At 60.0% G+C, this 16,023-nt stretch overlaps 4 protein-coding genes across 4 annotated transcripts; 2 read left to right on the plus strand and 2 right to left on the minus strand.

Annotated features, from left to right (window-relative positions):
* Positions 1–1,124: 1,124 nt before the first annotated feature.
* On the plus strand, positions 1,125–4,057 carry DCS_07121 (autophagy protein Atg13; the record flags this gene model as incomplete). The annotated part of the gene is made up of 3 exons (XM_040804407.1): positions 1,125–1,346; positions 1,427–1,522; positions 1,580–4,057. 3 exons carry the CDS (start codon positions 1,125–1,127, stop codon positions 4,055–4,057), a joined length of 2,796 nt encoding a protein of 931 aa, XP_040654511.1.
* Positions 4,058–5,057: 1,000 nt separating this feature from the next.
* Positions 5,058–7,262, plus strand: DCS_07122 (Class E vacuolar protein-sorting machinery protein hse-1; the record flags this gene model as incomplete). The annotated part of the gene is made up of 6 exons (XM_040804408.1): positions 5,058–5,100; positions 5,155–5,315; positions 5,394–6,149; positions 6,208–6,280; positions 6,336–6,551; positions 6,607–7,262. The coding sequence occupies 6 exons, from the start codon at positions 5,058–5,060 to the stop codon at positions 7,260–7,262; spliced, it is 1,905 nt and encodes a 634-aa protein (XP_040654512.1).
* An 859-nt stretch (positions 7,263–8,121) lies between these two features.
* DCS_07123 (uncharacterized protein) lies at positions 8,122–8,800 on the minus strand (the record flags this gene model as incomplete). The annotated part of the gene is made up of 2 exons (XM_040804409.1): positions 8,122–8,658; positions 8,711–8,800. 2 exons carry the CDS (start codon positions 8,798–8,800, stop codon positions 8,122–8,124), a joined length of 627 nt encoding a protein of 208 aa, XP_040654513.1.
* Positions 8,801–9,250: 450 nt separating this feature from the next.
* Positions 9,251–15,279, minus strand: DCS_07124 (Nuclear protein 96; the record flags this gene model as incomplete). The annotated part of the gene is made up of 3 exons (XM_040804410.1): positions 9,251–9,361; positions 9,428–15,084; positions 15,168–15,279. 3 exons carry the CDS (start codon positions 15,277–15,279, stop codon positions 9,251–9,253), a joined length of 5,880 nt encoding a protein of 1,959 aa, XP_040654514.1.
* Positions 15,280–16,023: the final 744 nt, after the last annotated feature.

Here is a 16,023-nt window from a genome sequence, read left to right on the forward strand (position 1 = left end):
CCTTGGCCATGCGTGCTATCCTAACAATCATGGGCGTTTGCGTCATCGAGGCGATAAGAGGGTGCATGCCATCTAGCCGATGACGAATGTTCGTATTCTATCACGAGGAGGCGAGGATACCTGACCAACACCTGTGACTTGGCCCACATTAGCGGGTCCCAGCGATTATTGACACCCAAGTACAAGTACTTAGGTGTATTTGTACTAGACATTCAGGATGTGATCATGGATGCTGCTACGGAGTAATACTTGGTAGTACCAATTAGTACTGTACAGTACGGAGCAATTGATAGTGACTAGTCGCTGTACTTGTAGGTGTACCGTTCCGTTGGTACACTGTACATGAGGACGCAAACAAGCGCTGCAGCCTCCACCTCTGTGTTGTCGCTGCCATCTGGCCTACCAAGGTGGCCACTAGATACGGACTGATGGGGCTAGACTAGGCCCTCCGCCGTTAAGCTAATCCATCAGCTATAGCAGGTACTGAGTGAGAGTGAGAGGTTGGTACCTTACCGACTTCAAGCCTCGCAACTACTACCCAGCCAGCCGACGAGAGGAACGGCATCAAGAGGTTGCAAGCTTCCCTCGTCGCATCATCCTGGAGTTCGACTCGTCCAAAGTCCGGGCTGAACAGTGGCGAGGTCTTCGTTACGGCCGCCAGACCCTTCTGTTGTCGCTCTTCGCCCTTGTCAGCCTCCACTTTCGAGCACAGCGAACAGGCCCCCCCCCCCCCCCCCCCCCTCCTCTCCCCCCGGGAACACCTCCACCCTCAAGGGCCAATCGACCTCTCATCCAACACCCCGGACCGTACCGTACCGTTTGTCGACCACCGTCTCCCTCAGGGTCATGCACCTTTGGTGCATCTCCCGGCGACCCTTTCCTACCTCTACTACGTCTCGTCATCACCGGCGCAACCAGCCGTTTGACGTCTGATCCGTCCTTCTCCTCCTCGTCACCCAGATCGTCCTCCCCGTCTCCCACATCCCCCAACGGAAGCCTCACACTCGACGATGGAAGCGCGTGCGCGATCGCCGATAGACGTCCCAGTTCCCTCTTGATTCATCCTCTGCGCCTCACTGCCGCGTCCCGGCATTCCGGCATCAGCATTCATCCACCCGCCCACCATGCATCAGCAAGCCCGAGCACCTGCGAGGCTCTCCTCGCCCCCTTCGTCACAGCCGAGCCAATCTCGAAATAGCAGCACGAGAGAGGCACTCCAAGGGAACCGTCAGCGTGCCGGCTCTACCGTCTCCGGGGTGGACGCCATGAGCCCTTCGGGAACGGAAAATGTCCCAGCCATTGGTCCTCCCGCCGAGTCCGTCAAGAAGCTCGATCAGATTGTCCAAGTATGCTTTCACGTCCTGCCTGTCACACCGGCGTCGTCCACTTCGTTGGCGTAGGATCAGCTAACAAGGAATGACCCCAGAACTTCTATGCCAAGGCTGCCGTCCTCATCCTCGACGCGCGCATAAAGGTCACGACGACGCGGAATGCAAATGGCATGTCGAAGACGAATAAATGGGTATGTTTCCGTCCAACCTTGCATCCCGCCATGCCACGGGCTGACCGCCATGTCCAGTTCCAAATCGAAACGGACGAGATAGACGACTTTCGAGACGAGTTCAAGGTGTGGAAGACGTGCGGCAGCCTCGAGAACCAGCCTCCGACGATGATCATCGAAGTCTACCTCGACCTGTCGCTCCTGAGAGAAAGCCAAAGCCTCGTGATGATTGATGACGACGGCAAGCGGTGGAATGTCAGCGAACAGCTGAGTGCCTCGGCTTCGTCGACCGCCAGCAACTCGCCCAGCGGCGCCCTCGGAAGCGCCGAGGTCGTCCTCGAGCGATGGCGGGTGGAGTTGAAGTCGACGCACACCAAGCTCGTCGACGACTTCGGCCCTGTTTTGCCAACCATCTACAAGAAGGCCATCGTCTTCTTCAGAACGCTATTCATGAAAACCCGGCTGAACCCGGTGTGGAAGGTTGTCGGCGCCGCGCCGAGTGCACATCCCGCCCTCGTACCTCGCTGCCGAATTCGGACGTCGGAGCCGCACCGATCGAGTCACGACCCGCTACGGCAGTCTCTCGATGGCCACCCGGACCCCGTGTCCGAGTACATGTTTGGCGACCTCGACGTCCCCGTCGGCCGCTTGCGGGCCTCGGTCGCCTACCGAAACTGCTGTCGGTTTCGCGTCGACGACTCCGAGTCGCTGCTGAGCTCCCACTTCATGAGAGCCGACGAGAACTTCTTCAAGCCGTCGTTGCCGCCCCACGGAGGACGAGAGCACGAGGCGACGGCGGGGCTGGCCTCGCTTCGTTCCAACCACCGAGCGCCCGACCCTGCCGAGATACCCCAGACCTACGGCAGCCTCTCGACCTTTCACACCGACCAACGCGTGGGCACGAGCCCGATATCAGCCCTGAGAGCTGTGAAGCCTCCCGGATCGGATACGAGTTCTCCTCCGGCATCGTTCCCCTCCTACCATGGCATCGACCCGCCCAACTCTCTGCCCATCCGTGCGTCCTCCACTCGCGTTCCCGTTCGCCATGGGGACGGGCACGCGAGGAGGACATCCATATCCACCTTCCAGCCGTTCAAGGCTGGATCCTTGTCCGGCTCCCCTGTTCCGCGCACCATGGACCCTGAATCGCCCGTGTCGACGCACGCGCTCAGCCGCCCGAGTTTGATATCCGGCTCTCGACCCAGGACTCGCTCGTCGCTGACGGCGGGCATGCCCTCGTCACTTCGTGGAGGCCCGCCGGCCACGACCGCCGCGGACCCGCTGGTGATCGGATCGCCTCGGCCAAGCTCGACGAGCCGCTACAGCAGCAGCTTCACCCATCGCCGCGCCCGCTTGTCCATGGGCGGTGCGAGCAAGGGCGGTGATGAGGAGAACAGCAGTGGACGCCAGAGCCTCGCTTCGTCCCTGGCGCAGCCCGGATCCGGGCTCCTCGCCGAGGCGGGACCTGCCAGTTCCGGTTCGATCCATGCGGAGGGGGACGACATTTCCGACTTCCTCAAGGCCCTCGACAGCAAGAAGACGCTCAAGAGCTTCGAGCCGGCGAAGAAGGGGGAATCGGCAACGAACAGGACGGTGGCGCAGCTTTCCCGGTTTCGCATGATGAGGGACTCGCACAATGCGCTCGGCGACTCCATGACGTCGTCGATGCAGATGCAGCGCTCCTCGAGCACCTCGAGCCGACAGCTGCCGAGCGTACCTAGCATGACCGTCCCGCCGTCCATGTCCACGTCCACGTCGCCCGGCAAACCGGCATCGCCGCACACGCCGCACACGCCGGCGATTCCTTCCCGGCTCAGCGAAAACTCCATCATCGACTACGGTGCCACCGGACGTGTTCCCGCGGCGAGCAGACGTCCCCAGGAGCCAACGGTGGCGGAAGTCAGCAGGGAGAATAGCGCGGTCCAGGATGGCACGCCGGCCATGGACATACCTCTATCGCCGCTTCTCAACTCGTACCAGCGCCGGTCGAGCTCGGTCGCCCAAAAGAATCGGACCTTAATCGAAGTGGACGAAAATGAGTTGGCCTTTGCCGCGGGACATCGGAGCATCAGCCTCGGCGCCAGCGACCGAGAGCCGCCGACGCTGAGCACCCTGTTGGGGCGGCAGATGGAACTGGAGAGCAGCTCGGCCGGGCGAGACAACGTCCCGACGGGACTCCAGCCCGCCGCCGAGATTCAGCCTTCCGGTTCCGGATCGTCCGAGGTTATGCAGCGCGGGTCCGCCGAAGCAAGCCTGCCCGACGGTCTCATTCGAACTTCCGCCCCATCCAGCTCCCCCCTTCCGAGGAGGCGCTACGCAGGCATGGCGGCCGCGGCGAGGGAGACGCCTCGACGATCCTCTCGCGGCAGCATCACCGGATCCTCGAGCAAGCTTGGGCGTCCCGACGATGAGTCCGAAGAACCGCTGGTGTTTGATCTGTCCGAGATGGAGGCTCACGGACGACGAAGTCTCGAGGAGGCTCGAGCCGGTCGCAACCTCAGTCTCGAGAGGAGCGCCGGCGAGCAGCGCGGAACGACGCGACGGGGGTGGACCTGATTCGGCCTCGTGCTCGAACCCTTGACGCCAACGCTCAGGAGTTGGCAGGCACATCGGGGATGCAGGACAGATCCTGCGAAGATGGCGCGCCGCTGATTGTTTGATTCTCACTCTCCCCCGTTGGAGACATGGCCTCTCACGCGAGCGAGCGGTTCGTTTCGGCGTCCGGGCATGTCATTTCGGCTTTACAAGGCCTCTCAATCGTATGCTGGATGAGGTGGAAACAGAGTTCCAGCGGAGCAGAAAATTGACATCGAGAGGAGGAGAGGGGTTGGAGAAGGAGTCTGGCAACGTTTTGTGGCAGCGCCGGATGGAATCCTTCCTTGACTGGCTGGGATATTGCAAGATGTCATTTTCCCCAAGAATCTCGGGCGCCTATTATGTGAATGACATACCGCTTGGCGCACCAAGTACAAACATGTTGAATATAGGGAGCATTTAGTCATAGGCCTTTTTTTTTATCCTCGACACTCTTTCGATTCTGCTGCCTAGGGAATGATGATGCCTAGGGAATGACAGTAACGTGATGCCTGCAGTTCCAATTCAGTGAGGTTACGGTGTAGTGAAGGAGGAGCCGTTGAACGAGGCACTAATTACGCAGTGCTGCGGATGTGACGGGTGACGTGAGGTGTGGCTGCGGCTGCTGTGGCGCGGCACCAACGCAACTGTCAGCCCCTCGCTCGATTGGATGACGACGAGGTTCAGGCACCACTGGCTGGAGCTGAACACCACCACACATTGACCACACCATAATACAGCACCACCACCTCATCAACCTCCGCAACACCTGACACCTAGAGCACCTTCGCCACCCAACGAACCGACTCAGCATCTCCCACGTCGCACCAAACAAGCAGAAGCAAGCGCTACGGTTCCTCAAATAGGAGAGCAGCGCACGACGACGTCTCGGCAATCTTGATTGTGTGAAACGCTCCTTGGACAAGGCCAGCACGGGGAGAGTGCCAGAGACAGCTCGCAAGGGTCACGACCGGTGCTAGTCATGTTCCGCGCAGCAACGTCGAGTCCGTTTGACGAAGTAGTCGGTGAGTAGAGCATCACCCTGCAGGAGATGGAACAGGATGGCTGATGCAGAGCAGCCAAGGCGACGGATGAGAACCTCACATCCGAGGACTGGGGCGCCATCATAGAGGTGTGCGACAAGGTGTCGGGAGACGAGAATGGACCGAAGGAGGCTGTCCAGAGCCTGATCAAGCGACTCGCTCATCGCAATGCCAACGTGCAACTGTACACTTTGGAGGTTTCTATTCCCCCTCACCATGAACGATGAAAGCTAGAAGCCAGGGCTGACGATTCCCCTTCCCTCCGCTTCACATAGCTCGCCCACGCGCTGTGTCAAAACTGCGGCAAGCCAGTGCACAGAGAAGTTTCCAGTCGCGCGTTCACAGAAGCGCTGCTCAAATTAGCCAACGACCGCAACACGCACGCACAAGTCAAGGCCAAGATCCTCGAGAAGATGCAGGACTGGAGTGACATGTTCAGCAAAGACCCTGAACTCGGCATCATGTACGACGCCTACCACAGGCTGAAGCAGAGCAACCCGACGCTGCAACCCCCTAGCGCACCGCAGAAGCAAGGCCTGACGCAGTCTGACCGACAGAAGGAGGAGGACGAGCTGCAGATGGCTCTCAAACTGAGTCTGCAGGAAGAAGAGCGCAAGAAGTCGGCGCCTACCGGTGCCGGCTCCCAGGCTGCAGGCCCAGGCCGGGCAGCAGAGTCGACAGCCGTGCCGGTGGTGCCTGCCGGTACGACTGCCGCCACCGTGAGCAGGGTGCGTGCCCTCTACGACTTTACGCCGACCGAGACGGGTGAGCTCGAGTTCAAAAAGGGGGATGTCATTGCCGTTCTCGAAAGCGTCTACAAGGATTGGTGGCGTGGCTCGTTGAAAGGCAAGACAGGCATCTTTCCGCTCAATTACGTCGAGAAACTTTCGGACCCGACGCCGGACGAGCTGCAGCGCGAGGCCCAGATGGAGGCCGAGGTCTTTGCCGAGATCAAGAACGTGGAGAAGCTGCTGACGTTGCTGAGCGCATCCAACACGGGGCCGCGAGAGGAGGACAACGAGGAGATTTCGGTACGTGGCTCTATACCAAGCAGGCGAGCGAGACGATGCTAACCTGGGCTGGAACCAGAAACTGTACCACCAAACGCTCGCCATTCGGCCCAAGCTGATCAAGCTGATCGAAAAGTACTCGCAGAAGAAGGGTAGGCATGGACAGAGACACAACTTCGCCTTGCGACAAGTGCTAACATCCCGCAGATGACTTTACGCAGCTGAATGAAAAGTTCATCAAGGCTCGCAGGGACTACGAGGCGTTGCTCGAATCATCCATGTCGCATCCACCGCAACATAACTACCATCAGTACGCGATGAGGCCAGCACCGCCAGGCCATGGTTACCCTTCGAGCGGCAGCTACTCTTCTCAGGGGCAGCCGCCCCAAGACGGGCAATACTTCAGCCAAGGGCGCCCAACAGGCATGCGTCTCTGAGCCTTGGATTGGGAAGGCATGTTGCGCTGACGATGACGCAGACCACCAGCACCACCAGGCACCATACCAGACCTCCTCACCACCACCCAACTTTCCAGCTCAGGGTACGTCGGCACCTTTCTACGTCGCCGGCTCGGAAATTCCACCTCAGCCTCAGGGTGGCCCTCAGCAGTACCCTCCTCGAGATCAGTCCCCTGCTCGAGCGGGCTCGCATAGCAAGCAGCAAACGTCACCTCCGCCGCAGGCGTTCAACCCGCAGTCGGCCGCTCATGCGCCGTCAAATCCATACGCCCAACCTCCTCCCGGTCAGCAGCGACCGCACAGCACATATGGTGCCCAGGAACTGGCCACCTCTGTGTATGACTCGCCCATGGCGCCGCACAACCCTGCCATGTCTTCGCAACAGGAGGCGAACAGTCAAGCGGCAAGCGGTCCCACCGCACCATACGCCAAGCCGCCGCAGCAGTACCAAAGCTATAACCCTCCGGAACAGCCCCCCCCACTGGTTCCCGCAGGACAGTCTCAGGCTCACAATCCGCCCCTGTCGTCTCCGACGTCGCAAAGCCACGGCGCCGTGTACGGTTCGCATCATGCGCCGCCAGGTCCGAATGCGGGTGGCGAGCAGATCCAGTACAAGCCGTACACACCAGCGGCTGAGGGCCCCACAGCACCGAATCCGAATGACTACTATCGCTAGCTGATGAAACGCCATGTGGTATCGCCATTTTGCGACAATAGATGGAGGGATGAACGACCTGGGGAGGAGAGTGGGAGGAGAACGAGGAGCGTTGGAGGAGAGCGAGGGGCGTGGGAGGAGAGCGAGGAGAGCGGGAGGAGTGGGAGGAGCGTTGGAGGAGAGCGAGAAGAGGGAGAGGAGAGAGGAAGGAGAGGGGAGAGAGGAGTGGAGGATGATGAGAAGGAGAGAGAGAAACGAGGCAACTGTATGTTGTCGTGAGCATCTTTTCTTTGGCTTGCTACCTCCTGTTTGCAATGTACAGCACTGTTCTCTGTTCTTCAACCTGGCTGTCGTGGCTGTGCTGCCTGTGATAGGGTGGATAGTGTTGAATGCAACGAGTTTCCGCATGAAGCAAAGTAGTCCAGGTTGATTATAGAGCTCTAGTACGAGTGGTTTTGGTAGTTATAAACTCAACTCAGTCTCTATTGCGGAATTTGGGAGGCGAGATTGGCTTATGCGCGTGCGTGAGAGAGATAGAAACCGGGGAAGCTAGGTGGAAAGAAAATTCTGCGTATATGAATAGAGCGTGTACGAGTTGTATTCAGATATGATAGATGTGGTGGTACGGATATGACAAAGGGGGGGGGAGGAGAGATCAGCTAGTACGATGTGAGCAGGAGGTTTGGTGCACTGCTTCGGTGCTTGTACACTGATGTTTGCATTGGCGGCTGCCGAGTAAATGAGTTGCTTCTGGGCTCTCCTATGCCGACACAACAGCGGCGTATTATTCAAGGAAGATTTGCAAGGAGAGAGCTGGTAAACGGAGGAAGAGTGTTGTAGTTGCAGGACAAGGCTGCTGTATAAACGAAACGGCGTTCTATCATCCGTTGGCGTCCGCGTCGGCGTTGACATTGGCATCGGCATCCTGATATTCGTCTGCGACGTCTCCCATCCTCTCTTTCCAGAACCCCTTTCCGTAGCTTACGAGGATCTCCTCCCCCTTCTTGATGCCCTTGCCAACCTTCTTCCCGCCGACAACCCAGAGGCCGACGCAAAGCTCGCCCCAGCGCTCGCAGTAGGCTGGTCCGAAGACGGCATTGGCCCGGTGCCCGATCCCGCGGTAGTCATTGACGAACCGACCCTCATTGCCCTCCCGAGCAGCGTCCACAGCTACATCGGCCTCCTTGTCCAGCCAGAGGTCGTAGTCGCTCTCCGACGAGGAGGAGGCGCCCGCGTGTACGCGACCTAGGTAAGCGAGGATGAATGAACCCGCCGGGAGGCATTGGGCCGCGAACAAGCCGTACTGTCCATTCGCCGGATGGGACGAGTCTCGAATCGCTTGAATCTTGACCTTGGCCGACGGTGCGGCTGTGGATGAGATGGGCACTATGGGAATCGACGAGGACCCTGGTTTAGCCTGGAGGGTTTTGAGCTGCACCGTTGAGACGTCTTGACCGTGGAGTGGCGACTTTAGATATGGCAATCCCTCTGGCCAGTTTTTCGGCTTCGACATCTCTTTTCTCCCTCTCACTGTCTCTATGGCCGAAGGAGAACCCCATAGGCGTGCGAGTTACGACGCTGACGGATGGACGGATATCGAGAAAGTGATGAGAATCAGGTGAGGTGTGAGGTTGAGATTGAACTGTCTCGGATCCACAGCTTCAGGTTACCTTCCAACCACAACCTCCGATCTTATCAACGCCCAAATGAGGGAAAACGACAAGAAAATAACATGCAGATTAATCCGTAGAATTGGCACTCAAATAATCATTCATGACCACACCTGGTCGACTGATTACTACATACTGACTGCACTACAGCCCTGCCACTACCGTCTTGTTGGGGCTTACCCCAGGCCGGCCGTGAACTACCTGCTCGTCGTCCCGGCCAAGTCATCGACAATTCGTTCCCTCCAAGAGTTTTTTATATTCCAGCCGACGACCCAACGAATTCCCAACTACTTGCCCCTCCCTCTGTCTCGGCATATCTTCCTCCCACCCACTCGCCACTCAGTGAGACATGACCTCGCGGTATCGGTCGAGGCCAAGGTCAACCGAGTAAGCAAGCAACCTGTCCTGCGTCAACGGTAGGTGCAGGATTCGGCACCGAAGTTCCATATCCTAGATGGAGCCAAGTTAGCGTCTGCAGAATACTCTTTCGACCCTCAAGATGGGACAACAACGTACCTGCTTCTTCTTCGTATACTTCAGTATTTCTTTCGCCGTTTCGTCCGCCATCTCCGACACGGCTGCGTATCGAGTAATCTCCGAATCCCCCATCCGCTCGTTCATGGCGTTGAGTCCCGCCAGTAACCTTTCGAGCAAACCAGACGGCGCATTCTCACCCCGGCTGCGGTGCTGCAGCAGGTGGAGGAACATGCTGTACATCTCGCCACCGAGCGCCCATTCCGCGATGGTGCCTTGACGCCCCTCGAATTGCGACAGCAGCGCCGAGAGCGTAGCGTAGTCGCGCTCGATGATGGCCTGCGGCGCCACTTTATGGACCAGCACTCGGTGCGCCTCCACGAAGGACCCGGCCTGGAGCAGGCAGTGGACTTCAGCAGACGCGTCCTTCTTGACGCTGCGCATGTACAATGCCAGTGCTTCCCACAACCACGTCGCCGGGATGCGAAACCTCTCGATGAGCATGCTGAACGTCGGACCAGACTCGGGGCCGATCAACCCTGCGTGTCGGCAGAGGTGCTCTTGGATCGTCCGAGTCCGCGATGAAGCGTCGCGCAGATGCAGCAGCACGAAGATAGCCTCAAGCCAATCGCCCGTATACGTCAGCTGGGCGGCGTAGGCCAGCGTTGCCGCGTCGGCCTTGTCGGCACCCTCGGGTCCGAAGGAAACATTGCCTGTGGAGACCAACGCGACGCCTAGTTGCCACGAGAGTCGAGCGTCTAGAGGGGACAGCCGACTGTTTTCGGGACGAAGAACGGCCTCGAGATCGGCCTTGTCGTCCGCGTACAACTTGAGCAGCCCCCACAGCAAATCCTCGCGCTGCTCCGCCTCGCCGTCGTTCCACAGAGGTACAATGCCTTGCTCTGTGTACCACGGCCGTGGAAGGCCCTCCTTGTCCTGGGCTATGTCCTCGCCGAACATAGACACAGCCGCAGCGACACTGTCTCGGTGCGCGATGGCGTACCAAAGACGCATGCCAAACGACTGTCTCCAGTCGAGGCCAAACTTTTTGGAAATGACGAATGATTCCATCCGATCTTCGACCGGAACGCCCTTCATGCCGTCGCAGACGCATACGTTTCCGCTCAAGAGCTCGTAGATGGTGCGGATGCTCTCGGAAAACTCGGAGAGCATCTTCGCGTCGTGCCACGCCTTCAGCTGCTCCTTCATCTCCTCCTTGGCGGCATCGCTGGTACCGATTAGCGGCACTAAAGTTCCGAGTCGAAAATTCTTGCCGTCCAGGAGGTGCTTGCAGGCCTCGGTGATTCGGTGTCCCGCGAGACATGCCACCGCCTTTTCCTCGCTCGTGCCGGCAAGTCCAATGTTGGTGCTGGACGCCGATTCGACGAGCTCGGTCCAAAACTGCGACAGTCTGGCCTTTCGTCCCAGCTCATCCTCCCGTCCGGCGTCGAACAGGATGCTTGCCAATTCCCAGACTCGCTTTTCGTGCACATTTGCCGGGTCGTTCATGTCCTGATGATGGAACACGTCCTGAAGGCTTGCCGCGCGCAGAACCGCCATGGGCACGCTGTCGACGAGTTCGATCTCCGTTACGCGGTCTTGGCTGCGAAGGAACTTCTTGGACGACTCGGTGGAGAACCTGGCCAGCCGAATGTCCTGCGTTTCCGTCTGGATCCCGGATTGCTGAAAGGTCAGAATTCCGGATCTATCGCGCAGCGGCATGCCGGCTTGATCCAAGTCAAGCGATCTGGTCACCACCAGCGTCTCGTCCGGGCCCCAGGTTGGGCGCGAGCCATCGTGAAACGCCCGCTCCGCCTCCTCGACCGTGAGGGTCTTGTCTTGCCGCTCGTATGGCCACTGGGGGAATCCCTTGCCGGACGTTGCGGTCGGCTGGAGCCGCCTCGACGGCTTGGGCTTCTCGAACAGCGAGTTCATCAGGTCGATGCTCGTGGCAAATCCGCGTCCCTTGTCCATGACCAGCCGCGTGCTCGCGGCCATGCCTCCAGCTCTGTCGTTCTTCAGCATGCTCTTCGCCCAGGCAGACGATTTGCGACCGTCGTACTCGGCATCGTCGAAGGTGGCGAGCTGGTCCATCAGCTTCGAAGGCGACTCGTTTAACTCTCGAAGGAGCTGACGATCTCTCTTCACAGGACTTGCGGTCTTCCGGAGCATCTCCATCCAGTCGTCGCCGTCGGCCACCTCCAGCTGCATCGGTCCGGCCGAGTCCTTGACGGCTCGCATCCTGGCTCGGAGAATGCCGCCTGGCGTGCCTCTCTTCGCCTCGAGCTCGCTCTCCGACGAGGTGTCATCTTGCTCCGCGGCATGATGCCGTCCGATCGAAGATCTCGTCATATCTTCGTCCTCGGACATGTCATATCCGTCGTCCATCTCGTCGTCGTACTCGTCGAGAGACAACGTGACATTGTTGGGCGCCGAATCCGCGGAGCTAACCCCTAAAAAAGACTGCTTGCCGGCTTCTTCGCCGTAAATTTCTTGGTGCTCGTCAAAGGCACCGGGGACGCTCTTGTGCTCTCGAAAGTCGAAAGTGTCGTCGTCGATGGGTGTGTCGGCAGACACGTCAAGCGGCATGAACCGAGGTGGAGGAGCAGCCAAGCCGGCATCCGGCGCCGGCGGAGGCAGCTCCGAGTCGGACTCGTCGTCGGAATCATCGAGGCCGTAGGTTGTGAAGTGCTCGACGGAGAAGGTCCAAACGCCGGTGCCTTTGTCGTACGTCTCAAACGTCGTGTCGGGGATTCGCTTCAGCCTCTCGACGTGCTTGTTGAAGCGCTTGGGGTCGCTCGTGACACGCTTGTCGCGCCCGCCGCGCGGCCATGACTGCTCCAACGAAATCCTCGCCGGCACGTTGAGGCCTTTACCAACCGGCGGTTTCTTCGCCTGCACCGGGTAGACGGTGGCGGACCGAGGCTCAAGCTGAACGATGCTTCCGCAAATCTCCTCGACCTCGATGTTGCTGATGTCCACGGGAACCTTGAAGGTGATGGAGCCGACGTGGTCGCGACCGACGGTAAAGCTGTCGATCCTCTGTCGCTGCATTCGGTTCATGCCAAGCAGCTCCTCCTTGCTCGGTTTCATCCAGTAGTCGCCAGGCACATTGTCGAAGCCGGTGGCCTTGGGCGGCTCGGGTGTGGAAGAGTTGTCCTCCTCGTGGACGATGGCCAGCTCGTTGCCCTTGACCTGCTCCATCTCGGGCGTTTTCGAGCCGTTCGTTCCGATCGACAAGCGCCCTTGGCGGGTGGCGCCCTCGTCTTCAACGTGGGAGCTTGGCGAGTCCTCTGGTGGTGCAGGCAGCGCGCCGCGAACAGGCGCGCTTTCCTCCCCATCGACGTTGCTCGTGTCGAAGCTGACTCGCTTCGTCAGCTTGCGGGTGCTCGGGCCGCCATCCGATGCGTTCTTCTCCTTCTGGGGGGTGGAAAAGAGATCACTCCTGATTTCCCTGTTGATGACGAGCTTCTTAGACCCAATGCTTCCAAACCAGCGAGAACTAGAGTTGGTGGAGAAGGCTCCAGGGGCGAGGATGCTGTCCTCGGTGTTGAAGCTTCGGCGAAGGTTGTTCGTGGACATGCTCTTGCTCAATGAACCGGAGGCGCTGGAGCCGAGAAGGCTGCGGCCGAGGCCGCCAGGGGTGCTTGAGATGCTGCTCGCGGGACTGGCACCAGGGGTGCCGTAGGCGCCGTACGAGAAGCCGAAGCCCCTCTTCTGGGGGGTTCCGAAGCGAGAGGCGGCCGCGGGTGCGAGCTTGTACATGGGCAGGATGGAGCTCCTGCGAGGTTTCGAGTTGCCGATGACGGACGTTGCGAGCGGGCCGGGATTGGTGACCTCGTTGCCGCCGATGCCCGCGAAGAGAGAAGGGCTTCCGTAGGCGGAGACATCGTTGAGGTTTGCCGTCAGGCCCTGAGGGGCATTGCTTCCCTGCTGCGAAGTACCTAGCAGAGACCCGCCGAGTCCGGGGTTCTGCACCTGCTGCTGATTGGTACCGCCGAAGAGCGAGCTCCCTTGCGTCTGGTTGTTCTGTCCGCCAAACAGGCCGGAGCCGGCGACCTGGTTCGTCGAGCCGAAGAGGCCGCCCGGCTTTTGCTGCGTGCTGTTGGCCGCTCCGAACAGGGAGGAACCGGTTGCCTGCTGGGTCTGGTTGCTTGCACCCAGGCTTCCGAACAGTCCACCGCCTCCAGCGGTGGCTGTCTGCGCCGTATTCGTGTTGCCGAAAAGACCGCCGCCGGTGTTGGGTTTTGCGGCGCCGAAGAGGCCACCGCCGGCGGCGGCGGTGTTGGCGCCAAATCCAGTTGCGTTCTGTTGCTGGTTGTTGGCGGTACCGAAGAGCCCGCCGCCGGTGGTGGTGGTGCTCGCGCCAAACAAGCCCCCAGTTGCAGGCTTCTGCTGGTTGCCGCCGAAGAGGCCTCCGGTCTGCTGGGTCTGGTTCTGGGCGCCGAAGCCGGCTCCGAAGGCGCCGCCCGTGTTTTGCTGCTGCGCTTGCTGCTGCTGAGCATTGCCAAAGAGACCGCCGCCGGTAGCCAGTGTGTTGTTCGTGTTGCCGAAGAGCCCGCCACCAGCCGTGTTGGTGTTTGCGGCGCCAAAGCCAGCTCCCGTGTTGCCGAATGCCGTGGCGTTGGTGTTTGCCGCGGCTGTATTCCCGAAGCTGAAGCCAGATCCTTGAGGTTTATTGGCTTGGTTGCTCGCGCCGAAAAGACCGCCACCGGTGTTGGTGTTGGCGGCAGCACCGAAGGCACCGGTGGTGTTCGTTGCAGCTCCAAAACCACCGGCAGCAGCGTTGCCTCCGAACAAACCACCTCCGGTTTGCTGAGTTGCGCTGGTTCCAAAAAGTCCTCCGCTAGGCTTGCTGGCACCGAACAGGCCGCCGGCGGCGTTGGCTTGGGTGTTGGCAGCACCGAATCCGCCGGTGCCCGTCTGGCCAAAGGCGGTCGTGTTGGCGGTGTTGCCTGTTCCAAAGAGCCCACCGGTGGTGTTGGTGGTCGTTGCGGCGCCGAAGCCGGTTGTCGTCGACTGATTGCTTGCGCCGAAGCCGCCTCCAAAATTGGAGCCGACGCCAAAGGCGCCAGCTCCGCTGGCATTGCCGTGGCGGCGTCCTTGGACGTAATCTGTCAGCCGTAGCTCGTCAGACGACCACTTCTTATAGGGATCCTGAAACAGCACGTTCTGGTACGAGTTCGTCTGGTTGCTCGTCGGTTCCTTCTCGGTGAATGCCTGGAACGGGGTGGTGTTGGTGCCCGGGGGGTCGCCCACACCACCTCCGAGGCCAGGGTTGTTGGCGGCACCGAAGCCGCCGGTGCCGAAGCCGCCGGTGGTGTTCGTGTTACCGCCGCCGAATAGTGACGTTCCCGCGGTGGCCGTGGTCCCGAACCCCGTCTTGTTGGCGTTGTTGCCACCGAAGAGCCCGCCACCGGTCGTGTTGGCGGCCGCCGTGCCGGCTCCGAACGGGGATGAGGTGTTGGCGGTGCCGCCGAAGCCTCCAAAGGCAGACGTTCCGGCATTGTTGTTGCTCACGGGTGAGCCGAACAATCCACCGGTCGTGTTGGCGGCGCCGAAGGCTGGCTTGCCTCCGAAGCCGCCAGCTGCCGTATTCGCCGCGGCCCCAAACATGGTGCCACCCGTGTTGGCGGCTTGACCAAAACCACCTGCGTTGGCACCCTGACCGAAGCCGCCCGTGTTGGTAGCTCCAAAAGCTGAAGGGATGCATGTCAGTGCACGGTACGATACGACGGGGCACGACACGACACGACAGCAAGGGTTCGCTCGGTGAACTCACCTGACGTCGTCGTGTTGGCTGTGTTGCTGTTCGCGCCGAAACCACCAAATCCACCGGATGGCTGATTATTGTTGGAGCCGAAGCCCCCAAACCCGCCGCTGCCAAACGACATGCTGCCGGGGGCACCTGCGGGATGCGAGACTCGGGGAGAGAAAGTCCCTGGTCACGAGCGTACGCAGCGGTCCGCGTAAGTCGTCGACGGGGATTCGCAAGGACTCGCTTCGTGCTCGACTAGCCTCGACGGACTATTTATCGACGATAATGCACATGCGTGTGCCGGAATCGACTCGACAGGAGGTCAGCTTTCGTGGCGGCCGCGTCGCGAATGCCTCGACGGGGCGAGGGGCGAGGGGCAGCAACGAAGCTCTGCGAGGCCACAGCAGGGCACGATGCTTGGTGAAGTCGATGGAGATGAAAACAAAGGGCGTAAGGAAAGAGGCAAGGAGGGATGAAGTGCGTGCCACGAGGGCTCGGGGCTGGTGATGGCGATGAAGTGGGTGGCGCGCCGTCAGCCAAGTACGCTTGGTGTGCGAAGTCGTGAAATGAAAGCAAGTATTTTCGAGCTGGGCTCGTCTCGTCAAGCAGGGGACGTAACACGGGCGTAGTTGCAAGTACTTCTAGTACCTACAGTACGTGTGGACATTGGGGGTACACCTACGGGTACGGCCGCTAGCAATCGGTGGCAGGTTCTGTCTGTTGTCTTACATAAGTACTAATTAGCCGTAGTGCCGTCCTGTTCAGGCTCAAGGTCCACGCTCTTGATTGGCCCAACCCTACCCAAGGCCCACAAGTACAGAGCTCCGAGTCACCTGAGGCAGCAAGCTTGCGCAGTGAGCACTGCAAATGGCCAAGGCGG

Source organism: Drechmeria coniospora, chromosome 03, assembly GCF_001625195.1.
Source record: "Drechmeria coniospora strain ARSEF 6962 chromosome 03, whole genome shotgun sequence".
NCBI lineage: Eukaryota > Fungi > Ascomycota > Sordariomycetes > Hypocreales > Ophiocordycipitaceae > Drechmeria > Drechmeria coniospora.